The sequence below is a fragment of the Oryctolagus cuniculus genome, chromosome 18 (genome assembly GCF_964237555.1).
Source record: "Oryctolagus cuniculus chromosome 18, mOryCun1.1, whole genome shotgun sequence".
Taxonomy (NCBI): domain Eukaryota; kingdom Metazoa; phylum Chordata; class Mammalia; order Lagomorpha; family Leporidae; genus Oryctolagus; species Oryctolagus cuniculus.
Window position 1 is genome coordinate 50,905,785 of NC_091449.1, and position 14,454 is coordinate 50,920,238.

The 14,454-nt window shown below is 56.8% G+C and overlaps 3 protein-coding genes across 7 annotated transcripts in view; 1 reads left to right on the forward strand and 2 right to left on the reverse strand.

Annotated features, from left to right (window-relative positions):
- Nucleotides 1–114: 114 nt before the first annotated feature.
- ENKD1 (enkurin domain containing 1) lies at nucleotides 115–4,492 on the reverse strand. 2 transcript variants are annotated; one of them, XM_002711620.5, is made up of 8 exons: nucleotides 4,392–4,492; nucleotides 4,144–4,243; nucleotides 3,885–4,052; nucleotides 3,309–3,481; nucleotides 1,062–1,187; nucleotides 792–955; nucleotides 555–691; nucleotides 115–467 (listed from the first exon to the last, which is right to left on the reverse strand). In XM_002711620.5, exons 2-8 carry the CDS (start codon nucleotides 4,226–4,228, stop codon nucleotides 307–309), a joined length of 1,014 nt encoding a protein of 337 aa, XP_002711666.1. In that variant the 5' UTR covers nucleotides 4,229–4,243; nucleotides 4,392–4,492; the 3' UTR covers nucleotides 115–306. The 2 variants fall into 2 exon arrangements, with proteins under 2 accessions (XP_002711666.1, XP_008255692.1); XM_008257470.4 differs by having other exon boundaries at nucleotides 4,447–4,480.
- On the forward strand, nucleotides 4,466–8,337 carry C18H16orf86 (chromosome 18 C16orf86 homolog). 2 transcript variants are annotated; one of them, XM_070062629.1, is made up of 4 exons: nucleotides 4,466–4,584; nucleotides 4,695–4,824; nucleotides 5,022–5,230; nucleotides 5,595–8,337. In XM_070062629.1, the coding sequence occupies exons 2-4, from the start codon at nucleotides 4,729–4,731 to the stop codon at nucleotides 6,289–6,291; spliced, it is 1,002 nt and encodes a 333-aa protein (XP_069918730.1). In that variant the 5' UTR covers nucleotides 4,466–4,584; nucleotides 4,695–4,728; the 3' UTR covers nucleotides 6,292–8,337. The 2 variants fall into 2 exon arrangements, with proteins under 2 accessions (XP_069918730.1, XP_017197792.1); XM_017342303.3 differs by lacking the exon at nucleotides 4,466–4,584 and having other exon boundaries at nucleotides 5,595–5,779; nucleotides 5,882–8,337.
- Nucleotides 8,338–9,208: 871 nt separating this feature from the next.
- GFOD2 (Gfo/Idh/MocA-like oxidoreductase domain containing 2) overlaps nucleotides 9,209–14,454 on the reverse strand; it is a 53,089-nt gene continuing 47,843 nt past the window's right edge. For all 3 annotated transcript variants that reach the window (XM_002711618.5, XM_008257473.4, XM_051846947.2), the window contains one exon: nucleotides 9,209–10,710. In XM_002711618.5, the coding sequence (XP_002711664.1) occupies nucleotides 9,812–10,710 (899 nt within the window). In that variant the 3' untranslated portion in view covers nucleotides 9,209–9,811. The remainder of the gene's footprint in view (nucleotides 10,711–14,454) is intronic.

The window sequence follows — 14,454 nt, forward strand, 5'->3', positions numbered from 1 at the left end:
TCTGCTCCAAACATGAGGCAGGATGAGGGCCGCAGGGAGACCTGTCCTGTCCTCAGGCAGAGAGTCGCCGGGCTTGGCATTTCCAGGGTAAGAAAAGCTCTTATGGAAACTCTACCACGTACAAAAAGTTTAATTTTGTCAAAGGGGCCCAAGGCTGGGATAGCCCTTCCGTAGTCACTGGTGGCTGGGAAGAGTGCTCCGGAGATACTGCCGACCCCACCGCCCTGTAACGGGGCCCAACCCTGCACTGCGCAGCCATGTTGCGATCTGTAGCAGGAACCTCCTCGCCACGACCCCCACACAGGCTCAGGCATCCATCTTCACGAAGACTTTGGGCTGGGAAAAGATCTTGATGGCTTCCTCTACCTGCACGAGCTTCCGGTCCAGCTCTGCACGGTGGCCCTGGGCCTTCAGTGAGTCTGCCCCAGCGGGCAGCAGTATTAGCTCCCGCAGCAGCTGGCTCTGGCCTACAGGGGGCAGAGGCGTGAGTGCTGGACAGGGGCGCGTGGTCCCTTGTGGGTTCCCTGCCCAGCCCCTCCTCGCCTGGTACTTACTCTGGAGCAGACTGTCCAACGTCTCCAGCCGCTGGCTCTCAGGCATGAGTGTGTGCCCAGGGGGCATGCTGGGATCTGGCTGGCCAAGCCTGCGGGCCTCAGCCTCCCGCCGCCACAGATCCCTGCGCTCCAACAAGCTGTGGACGAACAGGCTCAGGGTTGAAGACCCCAGGGCAGGAGCTGGCTTCCACCCGCCACAGGCACCCTTTACCCTGAGGCTCGGCTAGTGGGACCTACTATTGGGGCACGTGGCCTTTCTGTGTGGCATTGTAGCGCTCCTGGGCTTGCTGCTGCTGCTCCAGCACCTGTGCCAGGACCTGCAGCGAGCGGGAATAGCGCCGGGGGGCCTTCTTGGCGGCTTGTGCATTGTGACTAATGAAGTCCACACCCAGGCCTGGCCCCTGTAGGACATAGCAAGGGTGATGGTGGCTGACGGCACTGCTGGGCCCCTGCACCCACCTCCCCTCCCCTGTCCAACCACCTCCCGGCCCCTACATATCATCTCACCTTAGTTTTGGGACCTTGTGGGCTTAGCTGGGGACTGGGGACACGAGTTGGTGGGAGGCCAGGGCCGCAGCGGGAGTGCGCCCGTAGGAAGTTGACAGGCTCTGTCCCAGAGGCAGGGCCAGGCTCCTGGGGGCGGGGTGCAGCAGAGGGAGCAGCGAGACTGAGGTCAGGGTCTCCAGCCACAGGAGCATGCCCTGTCCCTGCCACTCGGGACTTCTCTCTCCCCGTCCCTGCAAGCCTGTTCCCTCTTGAAGGGGCACTGCTCCTCATCATCACCTTTCTTCTACCTCAGTCCTGGTCCAGCTACCACTCTCTGCTCTCCTTCCTAGCTGTGCCTCCTGGCTGTAGTCCCTCCAAGGTCACGGACGACTGGCCTCCAGGCCCTGGAATCCAGAAGGTCATTTCTTTGGTTTCCTTGTGCTCAGCCTGATGGTCAATAACGCTTGGGTCTCACTCTGAGATCCAGACCTGAGTGTCCATCTGCTACCTGGACACAATCCCACCCCCTGGCAATCCCACAAATGCTCCAGCCTCAGACCATCCACGGGTGACCTTGTCTTTTTTTCTCAAACTTGCTCATCCTTCTGAGATCTTGGGTAGAAAAATGGTGCCGCTATATACGCAAGACCAAATCCTACCATGATACCCCTGCCCTACCCTTCCACTGTCCTCAAAGTAAGCGTTTGAAAAGTGTCTTCGGGGTGGGCATTTGGCACAGCAGTGAAGACCCTGCCTGTGGGGTGGCCATGGTGGTGTAGTGGGTTAAGCTGCCGCTTGAGATGTCGGCATCCCATATCAGACTGCCAGCTGAAGTCCTGGTTGCTCACTTCCAGTCCAGCTCCCTGCTGTTGCACCCTGAGAGCCAGCAGATGATGGCTCAAGGGCTTGGGACCCTGCCTTCTACTAGGGAAACCCAGATGGAGTTCCAGGTTCCTGGCTTCTGCCTGGCCCAGTCCCAGCCACAGGATGGAAGCTCCCTTTGTTTCTGTCTCTATATCTCAATCTGCCTTTCAAGTAAATGAAAATAAGCAGTCATTTTTGAAAATACCATAATCATTAAAAAAGGGCATTGCTTAGGATGCCTGCATCCCCTATCAGAGTGCCTGGGTTCCAGTCTGGGCTCCACTTTTCATTCCAGGTTCCTGCTAATATACATCCTGGGGTGTGTGTGGGGTTGTGTGTGTGTATGTTTGTGTATGTGTGTGTGTGTAGCAGGTGATGGTCAAGTACTTGAGTCCCTGCCACCCATATGGGATTCAGTTCTGGTTTCCTGGCTTCAGCCTGGCCCAGCCTCAGCTGTTGCAGGCATTTGTGGAGTGAACCAATGGATGGAGGATCTAGCATTCTCTGTCAAATAAATCCAATTTTTCCAGAAAGTGGCTTAGACAGTTAAGACCCCATGTTCCACATCAGAGTGCCTAGGTTCCATCCCCAGCTCTGGCTGCTGACCCCAGCTTCCTGCTAATGCAGACACTGGGAGGCAGTGGTGATGGCTCCTGGCCTGGCCACTGTGGGCATTCGGAGAGTGACCCAGCACATGGGAGCGCTCTGGTTCTCGGAAAGGAGGAGGAAGGAAGAAGTGGAGAAAGAGAGCAAGGGAGGGGAGGAGGGAGAAAAAAAGGGAAGCGGCTTGGGGGTCCTTTATGACGTAGCTCCGGCTGACTTCCTGGCCTAACCTCATGCTTTTCCCCTCTCCCAGTGGGAGCCACACTGCTAGCAGAGAACCTGGCACCTTCACTGCCTGCTCCCGCTGGTCTCCGGACTCCCGCCTGTGAGGTTCCATCTCTGTGGCATGTTCTTTATTTTTTTTTCTTTTAATTACACTTTGCTTTTTTTTTCTTTTCCTTTCCTGAGGCAGAGAGACGGAGCTCCCATTGCCTGGTTCACTCCCCAGGTGCCTGTAATGACTGAGGCTGGGCACCAGGAGTGCGACCCACGTCCCTCAGGTGGAGCAGCCTTCACCACTGCCTCCCTGGGGTCAAAGAGCCGCAGCTGGGGACGGAACCCAGCACCCACCCTGATGTGGAATACAGGCTTCCGAACCAGCGTTTGCACCACTAGGCCACACGCCCGCCCTCTTTCTGGAATATTCTATACTACTCTCCCCTTGCCCAATCCCTACTTGCCATTCATGACCAGCATAGCCATGACCACTTCTGAGAAGTGACCCCAGCCCCACGCCATGACAGCATCAGGTGCCTCCCTCCCCACAGTGCAGGCCAGGGTTCGGCTCCTTGGGGCGGGTACCTGCAGCTGGGCCTTGACTCGAGACTCCACCTTGTCATACTTGGGTGAGCGCCACAGAGCCTTCAGCGGCTGGGGCTGGCCCTGCTCCCGGCCGTGGCCCTGCTCCCGGAAGCGTCTCTGGATCTCCTTGATCCGCCTCAGGTTCTCCTTCTCATGGTCTTTAGGGTCCTTCCCTGGGGGAAAGGTGCTCCCAGGCTCTGCCCTGACCAGCTCCCTGCCCGCCCTCTCCAGAAAGATCTCCCGGTTTCTGTGTCTGCCAGACGCTGTCTACACACCAGACCTCCCCTCGCTCCCCTGCCTGCATGTAAATCTCCCCTCGTTATTTTCTGTATTTTTTCAGTAAATACCCTGGATCGCCTCATGTCTTCACTTACTGCCTCCCACCTTGCCTACGACCCTGCTTTCCTGGCACCCACAAGGCCTGCCACACAGGAAACACGTTTTGATGCATGAATTAATGAGGTTCCCTCCCGCGGGAAACTGACGCTCAAGAGAGGCAAAGCCTGGGCCCAGGTCAGGGAAGGGACAGCCGCTTTTGATTTCCAACTGCCTCACTGCCCCTTCTGCCGGACTTACTCTTGGGCGAGACCCGCGGACTGAGGGAGATGCCCTCGAGCTGCAGCAGCACGCCCCCTACGCCTCGCCAGCCACGCTCCAAGATCTCTCGGCCTCCGGGCCTGATGCGGGGCCCGCGGGGTGGGGTGGCGTCCGGCTTCAGCGCGTTTCCTTCGAGGCGGCCCTGGGCTGAGGGGCGGGACAGGGCCGAGTGCGGAGCTCAGCGGTGGAGCGGCAGGCGATCCCGGGCCTTGCCCCCTCCGCAGCACCCCCGACTCACCTGAGGCCGGCCGCCGGTAGTAGTCTGGGCAGAGCGTGGGGTCTGGGGGGATGGGCCCCGAGATGCGGGACGGGCCCTCGCACATGCTGTCCTCGACGCCCTGCAACGGTGCACCGAGGCCTGCCAGGCTGTGCACCTCCCGCCCGGGACTCCCTTCCCCAGCCCTGCGCCTCCTCCCTCCACCTAGACCCAGACCATGGCAGTGCCCCCCATTCCCGGCCCCCTTCGTCTCCCGCCCCGCCGCTAACCCACGTCCCTTCGGGGTTCGCGGCCTCTTCCCGGTAACCCCCGAGCCCGGCTCACTCTAGCAGTTTTGCCGCCAGCTGCAGCACCGCGAAGGGAGTTGCTGTTGCCAGGCAACGAATGGCTTCCGTCCCTGAGGTCAGGGGCAGTGACCCTGGCGCAAGGCCTTCTGGGGCTTGTAGTTCCAGCCGAGGGCAGGTGGGGCGACCACCAATTTCCCTTCGCAGCTCGCTTCCCAGCCAGTCTCTGTGGTCAGCTCAGGGCCCACCAGTGCAGCCCCTCATGGCTCGTCTCCCTTCTCTCCGTAGGTAACCGGCGAGGACGCGTTGACCCCGCGCAGCCATGGCCTCGGCAGGGGCGGAGAGGCCGCCAGGAGCCCAGGAAGGGGTGGCCGTGGGGCCGGCACAGCTCGTGAAGGCACCCAGTGGCCGCTCTGAGGTGATGGCCAAGGCTGTGAAGCCTTCACACCCTGGCCGTGCCACACTGGGGGACCGGACTCCGGATGACCAAGCTGGGGCTGGGCATGGGCTGGTGCCCTCCACCCCGTGTTTGGTGGCTAATGCTGGGCACCAGCTGACTTATGGCTATAGACTCTACCTAACCATGGTGACCAGTTGCCTATGTGTCACTTCTAGTGCCCAGTGATGGAAGCTCAGTGCCTGGAGCCAGCCTACGAGGCCTGCAGGACCCCAGGTGCAGACAGGTGTCCAAGAGGACATGCCTCAGAGCCAGAGCTCCAGGAACGAGCGCTCAAGCCGCAGGTGGAAGCACCAGAGGAGAAAGGCCCCAGGCCTATGGCCTCCCCCATGAGGCCTGGTCATGGGCCCAAGAGGAAGCCAGTCAAGTGAGGAGGCTTCCAGGGAGAGAGCCGCAGGGCTGAGGCGTGGGGCTCACACCCTAGTGGGGTTCTAGGTCCTGCTCTCCTGTAGAGCAGATTCTTGTCTCCTCCCACTACCAGTGCCCTCAACCCTTTCTGCTTCCTGCTGTGGGGAGCACCACGGGAGATGAGGACTTGGCTCACATGAGCTCTGGGCCCCGGTTGGGCCTGGGGCCTCACTGACCAGGAAAGGGACAGGTAACCAGCCCTGGGGTGGTGGGTAGGCAGGGCTCTTCCCTAGGCCTAGGGCCTGGGGGCTGGCTTGGCAGGCCCCTTGTCCCTGGCTGCAGTCCCCCAGCCTCCCCAGCTCTAGTCTCCATGCCCATCCTAGGGTTGAAGCTGAGCTGTCACCAGGGCTACTGCTGCAGAGGGAGGAGTCGGAGGGAAGCCAGAGTGAGCCCTCACCATCCCCGAAACAGCACAAGAAAGCAAAGAAACGCAAGAGTCTTGGGGCTCCTGTGCTGGCCGCCATGGCCAGCACAGTGCCTGCCCCCTCAGAGGCCTTGGGACCAGAGCGTGAGTGGCAGCCCCTGGGCCTCCTCTTCCCTCCCTGCCTGCTGGCCCAACATGGCACAGAGCCTGGCACTCTAGCCCTTGCCCCGCCCTGGGTCCTTGCAGGAAAGGCCCAGCGCCTGAGGCCACTGTACCAGTACATCAACTACTGCAACCCGGAGCTGAACCAGGCAGGGGAGGGGGACGAGGAGGCCAAGGCTGAGCTGCAGCCTGAGGCAGAGCTGGCTCTGGTTCCTGAGGAGGCGGGTGTGGAGCAACTGCAGGCCTTGCTGCCCATGGCAGGTGAGCTGGGCTCCGGCCTTGCCATGCCCTGCCTCGATGCACTACTGGCCCCCACCCCTGCTCCGGCTCCCATAGGAGAGGGTGCTGGAGAGGAGCCTGCAGGTTTACCCAGCGTGGCGGCGACTGCCTGCCTCAAGGCCGAGGTGGACAAGTCAGCCCAGGTGGACATCGACAAGATGCTGAGTGTCTGCACAGCTCCACTTGTGCCCCCACTCTCTCCTCAGTACAAGTGACTGTCCTGTCCTGCTCGGTCCCTCCTGCTAAGCCTGAGCCAGGACAGCCATCAGGACAGGCCCACGCATTCAAGTGGAGAGGGGAATCTGGCCCTTCCCTACTTGGGAACCTGAGTTCATTGAAAATAAACATTTTCCTCAAGACTTTGTGAGTCCTCAAATATGATGCCTGAATGGCCAAAGAGGCAGGGAGAGGGATGACTTCACCAGTGCCCCCCCACCCCAATGCCCACAAGATTTTGCTGGAAGCTGAATAAGCAACAGGTTATTGTGAAGATTCTCTTCTGCTTGCCATATCACAGGGGGAAAGGTGACAGAATCTCCACTGGTCTGGAAAAACTCTGACCCGAGAAAGAGAAGGTAGCATCCTCAAATTTGAAAAGCAGGCTCTGGGAGATGATGCTGCCTTCCTCCAGGAGGGGGCGCTGCAGGACAAGCCTGGAACCAGTTGAAGGCTAGGGTTCGCAGGTCTCCTCTAGGCACAGGTTATCTGGGTTACTTCAAGGGCCATCTCTCCTCCCCACCCCAAGGTGACAGCAACTAGCTCTGATGGCCGAGAGACACAGGATGACAGAAGTTTCTGAGGGATGCTGGGTGGTTTACTCTTCCGGCAACTTGGCTTGAGGTCCTCGTCAATTAGCTCGGCACTAGGCCCACTGCCACCTGCTCCAGCTCTTTCCTCTGCGGCTCTGCAAACAACAGAGCTCTCCAGAACCTAAGTGCCACTCTGGGTGAGCGACTTCCCCTTTCTTATTTCTGTAGGAGCATCCAAGTCACCTTGTATTTTCTTGGTCAACTCTCAGATTTAGGACGTACCTGGACTTCCCCATTAACACACAGAGGGATTGCCTGGAGCTGAGCTGACGGGCTGATTACCTCAGGGGCAGCACTCCACTGTCTGTGTCCTGCCTGCTGGCGACTCTCCCCTTCCCAGTTCAGGCCTGGCTGGGATTCCTGCTACAAGGACAATGCCTGGGTACTCAGGAACCAGCACAAAGAGCCACAAGTGCCAGGATAACAGCCGGTTCAAGGTCAGGCTGTGAAGTCAGATGGGCCTGACCTGGCTCCCAGCTTTTTCAAACCTACAGGATGGGGCCGGCGCTGGGGCATAGCAGGCAAAGTTGCCACCTGCAGTGCCAGCATCCCATATGGGCACCAGGTCAAGTCCCGGCTGCTCCTCTCTGATCCAGCTCTCTGCTATGGCATAGGAAAGCAGGGGAAGATGGCCCAAGTCCTTGGGCTCCTGCACCCATGTGGGAGACCTGGAAGCAGCTCCTGGCTCCTGGCTTCAGATTGGCCCAGCTCCGTCCACTCGGAGAGTGAACCATCGGATGGAAGATTTTTTTTTTTTTTTAAAGACTTATTTATTTGAAAGAGTTACACAGAGAGGTCCTCCATCTGATGGTTCACTCTTCAATTGGCCACAACGGCTGGAGCTGCGCCGATCTGAACCCAGGAGCCAGGAGCTTCTTTTGGGTCTCCCATGTGGATGCAGGGGCCCAAGGACTTGGGCCATCTTCTACTGCTTTCCCAGGCCATAGCAGAGAGCTGGATCGGAAGTGGAGCAGCCAGGTCTTGAACTGGTGCCCATATGGGATGCTGGCACCTCAGGCCAGGGTGTTAACCTGCTGCGTCACAGCGCAGGCCCTGGATGGAAGATCTCTCTCTGCCTCTGTGTCTCTATAACTCTGCCTTTCAAACAAATAATTTTTTTTTTTTTTTAAAGTTACTTAGGGGCCAGCACCGTGGTGCACTAGGTTAATCCTCCGCCTGCGGCGCCAGCATCCCATATGGGCACCGGGCTCTAGTCCCAGTTGCTCCTCTTCCAGTCCTGCTCTCTGCTGTGGCCCACGAAAGCGGTGGAGGATAGCCCAAGTGCTTGGGCCCCTGCACCCCCATGGGAGGCCAGGAGGAAGCACCTGTCTCCTGGCTTCGGATCGGCATAGCTCTTGCCATTGGGGAGTGAACCATCAGATGGAAGACCTTTCTCTCTGTCTCTCTGTCTCTCTGTAAATCTACTTATCAAAAAAAAAAAAAAAAAAAAAAAAAAAACCTTTAAAAAACCACAAGCCTACAAGAGGCAAATAACTTCCCCTGTATGCCTGAGCTTTCTGATGTGAACAATAGGTATATTAATTGCAGCCCCTTCCTAGAGCGGCTTGGAGATTAATATGCATGAAGTGTTTGCCCAGGGCCTCAGCATGCAAGAAGCACATGCAACACTGCCCTTGTTATTTTATTTCACAAGGACAATGTCTGAGACCAGGACACCACAGGAAAACAGGCCTGGTGACTTCTACCAGGGTGCCCAGAGGAACAGGAAGCCCTGCCTGGGCCTTTCTATCAGGAGCCAGGGAAGGGAAGAGGGAGGAAGGTCAGAGGAGGGAACAGAGGTGGACCCCAGCCGCCTGGGACAGGAAACAAAGGGGACGTGACCTTTCCTGGCACCTACCACACTTCCCACGTGGCTGGGAGGCACCTGTGGGGAACAGGGTGACAGTTAACATGGACTGGCTAGCCGGGTCAGGTAGGAGCCAAACCTGCAGCACAGGAAGCCCTTCCCCTCACGCTCACCCTGCCCAGCCTCCCGGGACCAACCCCACCTCCGTTCCCTGAGTGCTCTCCTGGAGCCACCCCCAGAGTTGAGAACAGAGGCCTCCTGACTCACACTCTCCTGCTGGCTGCCTGACAGCAGGCCGGCCGCCTGGACTCTCGTCCTCTGAGGAAATCCTTTTCTTCTGAGGGCTCCTGGGATTTGGCCATGAGGGACTAACCCGGCCTCTGACGGCCCACAGATGGGGACAGATCCCCGGCAGGCTGAGCTGCTGTGAGGAAAGAAAACAATCTACGGTAATAAACAAGACTTTAATTAGCGAAGAAACCCAGCCATTGGAAAGAACCACCCCACACGCCAGGAGGCCATATTTTCTGGTTTATTGACGTTTGTCGGATGTTCTAGACTCTGCCTTGTCTCTTCTCTGCCCAGAGGCCATCTTCCCTAGGTCACCTAATAAAGACCCCCCTCCCACCAGGGTAGGAAAGCCTGGCCTGGCGGAGGGGCCAGGCCACGGGGGAGGCTCCCTAGCCGTGACTTGTTGCCCTCACCAGCCCGAGATGCCCTGGCTTGAGAAGGGCCTGGCCGCAGGCTTCTTGTCACTTCTCAGGCCTCAAGGGGCAGCCCTGCAGGCTCCATGCTGCACTTTCTCAGCCTGTTAGGACCACAAATCAGGCAGAGGAGCCCACAAGGCAGGCTCTTGCTGGCTACACTCACTGGGATAACCACAGAGAGGCCTGGTGGCGGCTCCAGGCCACACACACGGTGCCAGCCCTGAGCAGGGCGCCCGAGCCCTCGCCACCCTGCAAGTCTGAGGAGTGAGTAAGCAGCCAGCGAGGGTGGTTTTCCAGGGCCACCCTTTGGTTTCACCCAACCCTGGCCTAAGCTGACTCACTCGGTGAAACAGTCTCTGCTCCAGCCCCGCTCCCTGTCACAGTTCTGGGGGCAGGAAGCCCTCACGCTGGCTCATAGGTTATTCCGCTGCAGCGCCTCGCACAGGTTCTGGTTGGCATCAGGCTCCTCGGTCAGCACCTCCACAGTTTCCCACTCCCCGGAGCGGCTCGACCTTTTGATGGCATCCACCACACTCTGCATGTACAGCCCATCCTCAAACGAGGCGGCCATGGAGACAGGCGTGTGGTCCCAGGTGCGGCGGTCCCCCTGCCCCTGGAAGGACTGGCGCAAGGCCTGTACCATGTAGACCATTCCCTTCAGGTAGAGCAGTGGGACGTCCTGCGGCCCTTGTTCCGGCAGCCCCGCCCCCACGGACAGCGAGTCCCTGAGGAGCAGTTCCTCCTGCGTGGCGGAGTTCTTCTGCCCATAGAGGTCAGCTCCCCGGGCAACGAGGCGCCCCGCTGAGCCCACCACCATGACCTCGTGCACAAAGGCGCCCGGCATGTTGAAGTTGAGTGTCACCGTGCTGCACACACCCCCGCCCATGAGCATCTGGAAGAAACAGAAGTCGTCACTGGTGACGTGCCGGATGCCACGGATGGCAGCGTTCTGCCTCACGAAGGTCTTGAGCAGCCCGTGCACCTTCTCAGCTCTCCGGCCAGTCAGGTGCGTCAGCAGGTCCACGATGTAGGTGCCCATGGTGTGCAGGCCCCCGCCACCCATGAGCTCGTCACAGATCCAGCCGTAGCTGGGGCTGAGCAGGCTGCCCGAGTAGATGCGGGCGTCACAGATCATCACCGCGCCCACGTAGTGCTCGGCAATCAGCTGTTTCATGCGCACGAAGGCAGGCAGGAAGCGCAGCACGTTCCCCACCAGGCTCATCAGCTGCGGGTAGTAGCGCGAGGCCGTCACCATCCGGAAGGCGTCCACCGATGTTGCCGCCTTCTCGCAAACCACATTCTTCCCAATACCTAAAACAAGACATGAGAGGAAATCTCCACGTTCTAAGGGGCCCAGACCCCCAGGGAAGCCTCCCAAGGGACAAAACAGGTGTCCAAGAACAAAATGGAGACTGACTCAGCTTAGACTGGAAACACAGGCTAGCGACTGGACTGGAGGAAGAACTGTTACAGAAAGAGGAGTAGACTTTTTGCTTTTAATTTTCATTTATTCATTTTCACTTTATTTGAAAAGTAGAGAGAGACAGAGAGAGATCGTCCCTCCGCCAGCTGGTTCACTCCCCAAATGCCCCCAACCAGTCAGGGCTGGGTCAGGCTGAAGTTAGGAACCTGAAAGTCAATCCAGCTCCTTGTGGGTGGCCAGGACCCAAGTGCTTGAGCCGTCATCTACTACTTCCCAGGGTGCAAATCTGCAGGAAGCTGCATCCAAAGCGGAGGCAGGACTTCAACCCAGGCACTATGAAATGTGATATGGGCATCCCAAGCAGCGTCTTAATCACTGCACCAAATGCCTGCCCAAGGAGCAGATTCTTCAGAGAGAATGAAAGGATCAAAGGCAGAAGACCACAAACCAGGGCTGGGAAGTAAGCATGATGGTGTGAAGGTTAATTTTATTTGTCCACGTGGCTAGCCTCTGGGGTCTATCAAACACCAGCCTAGATGCTAGAGAGATGTGATTAACACTGATAGCAGCACACTCTGAGGGGAGCAGACTACCTTCTGTGACATGGTGGGCCACATTCAGACAGTGAAGGCTTGAACAGAAAAGACTGAGGCCCTCCAAGGAGGGAAGTCAGCCTCTAGACAGCCTTAGGTCCAGCACTGCAACACGACTCTTGCTGGACTTTCCAGTGTGTCAGCCCCCACAACTGCATGAGCCAATTCCTTAAAATAAACCTCTCTCAACATCCTGCCGGTCTGTTTCTCTGGTGATCTCTGACTAACACGGGTGGGCTGGGCTGCAGAGGCGGACACGGGTGGTGGACACGTCTCTGTACTGTCATGCATTTATTAGATCAGCTGCTTGGGGAAAGAGAATCTGGTCCACATTCTAGGGGACGGACTCTGCATTCCCTAACTCCAGAAGAGTCCCTGCAAACTGCTCTCTGAAGTCAGTGCTCGAAAGGCCAGGAAATGCCTGGCTCCAGGAGAGGAGAAAAAGTGAAGCCATCTTTCCTGGTCTTACATCCACTCTGGGAATGCTGCAGGGGAATGTGCCAGAGAGTGCAAAACAGGGAAGGGGGCGGGCATTTAGCAGAGAACAGAGATGCCATCTGGGACACTCGCATTGCTATGGGAGTGCCTGGGTTTGAGTCCCAGCTCTATTCTTGATTCCAGCTTCCTGATAATGCAGACCCTGGGAGGCAGTAGGTGATGGCCCAAGTACTCGGGTCCTTGCCACCAATGTGGGAGACCTGGATTGAGTTCTGGGATCCTGGCTTTGGCCTCGATCTAGTTCTGTCCACTGTGGGCATCTGGGGCTTGAACCAGCAGGTGGGAGCTCTGTTAGTGTCTGTGTGTCTGTCTCTGCTCTCAAATAAATTCTCAAAAAATTACCAAAAAACAAGAACAAAATAGAGCTAGACAAAGCACAGAAGAGAGAGAGCTAGAGGACTGAGCGGCTTCCACACAAGGGAACGGGAAGGATTAACACTCCTCTGTGCTTCAAGATGAATGCTCACTAGGGTGGATGCAGCCCCAAGATACTAACGCCTGAGGTACTCCTGTAAGCTTGGGAGGTTTAAGTTGAAGGAAATTCCATGCTAAGACCTTCAGTAGAAAATGTGGCCCAGGAAGCAGTAAGGACCACAGTATGCAGAAGTTCACAAGGCACTCACTGTACGCTAGGAAGGGTGAAGACACCCAGGTATTCCAATACTCACTCTACAGACACTGCCCATGGTGGGCAACTCAAACCCCTCAATTCTCTCAGTACATCATGGGCTTCTTTAGGGAATAAGCTCAAGGTTGGGGGCACACAGCAGCTCTGCTCTCAGATGGCAGCACCAGGGAAGGCTTCCAAGTGCACTGACACTGGAGTTACCTAGAAGGGAGCAGGTGTTCCTGGGAGCACAGAAGGATGGGGGAACTACAAAGGCACTGAGGTGGGGGCAGAGCGAACAGTGAGGATTCCTAAAGGCCCGGGTACATGCTAGGAAACGGGACTGGAAGGGCTTCACAGGGCCCATAAGTGATGTGGGAAACAGCACAGATGGTTAGCAATGACAGCAGTGACCTCACAAAGTCACTAACGATGGAGGGGAGGTTGGGGGTGAGCCATCTCCGCTCATGGCAACTTTGTTCTCTCGGCTTCTGAAGGCACAATCACAGATCGCCTCTCACATCACACTTTCAATCTCGGCAAAGCCTGCCGGCCTAGACCTCAAACTACATCCAGAATCCTGCCAGCTACAACTTCTAGGCAAATCATTTCTACGTTCAGTCTTTTGAAAATCTGATATTTTAAAAAGGCATTTTAAAATCAACACAGCCATAGGTGAGTTTTCTTATTACATTAACTGCTCCTCAGACCTCTTGCTAGGCCCAGCCCAGCTTTTTGGAAGCCCATGGGAGATAATGTGGGGCCTTTGGTCAAGCCTTCCAGCTCCTTTCCTCTCATCCTCTCACCCCGCCCCCTCTGGCACAACACCACTTTTTTTTTTTTTTTTTTTTTTAATTTGAGACAGGGGACAGGGAGAGAGGGATGGACAGATAGACAGAAAGAGGGATTTCCCAAATGCCTGCAACAGCCAAGACTGGGCCAGGCTCAAGTCAGGAGCCAGGAATCCTATCTGGGTCACCTGTGTGGTGGCAGGGACTGAACCATTTGTTAATTTTCTTTTTCTTTCATTTTTTTTTTTAAGATTTATTTACTTGAAAGAATTAAGGAGAGAGGTAGAACTAGAGAGAGAGAGATCTTCCATTCTGTTGGTTTGCTCCCCAAATGACCCCAATGGCCAGAGCTGCGCCGATCTGAAGCCAGGAGCCAGAAACTTCTTCCGTGTCTCCCACATGGGTGCAGGGGCCCAAGGACTTGGGCCATCTTCTATTTATTTCCCAGGCCATTGCAGAGAGCAGGATTGGAGGAGGAGCAGCTGGGATTTAAACTGGCTCCCATATGGGATGCCAGGGCTTTAACCCGCTGCACCACAAAGCTGGCCTGAATTTTCTTTTTATTTGAGAGGCAGTGTGATGGGGGCGGGCACAGGGAGGGAGAGACGGAGACACGGATCTTACTTTGGTTTACTCTCTAAATGCCCACAAAAGCTTGGGCTGGACCAGGCCAAAGCTAGGAGCTAGGAATTCTACCCAAGTCTCCCATGTGGGTGGGAGGAATCCAAGTTCTTGAGAATTCATTAATCTTTTGTATCCCAGGCATAGCAGCAAGAAGCTAGATGGGAAGCAGAGACAGGACTTGATCCCAGGCATTTCAGTGTGGGATGCAGATACCAAGCAGTGGCTTATCCTGCTGGGCCACAATGCCTGACCCGAGAGCCAACTACTTGAGTCATCACCTGCTGCCTTCCAGGGTGCACGTTAGCAGTAAGATGAAACTGGAGCAGAATCAGAGGAAGAGCCAAGACTCGAACCCAGGTACTCTGATATGGGATGTGGGCATCCTAACCTATGGCTTAACTACTATGACAAATGCCAGCCCCAGCTCCCCTAGCTTCCTACCCTAACTCTGCACTACCCTGACCCCCAAGAACCCAACGGAGCATTTGCCGTCTGCACATATGGGCAAGTCTTACAGTG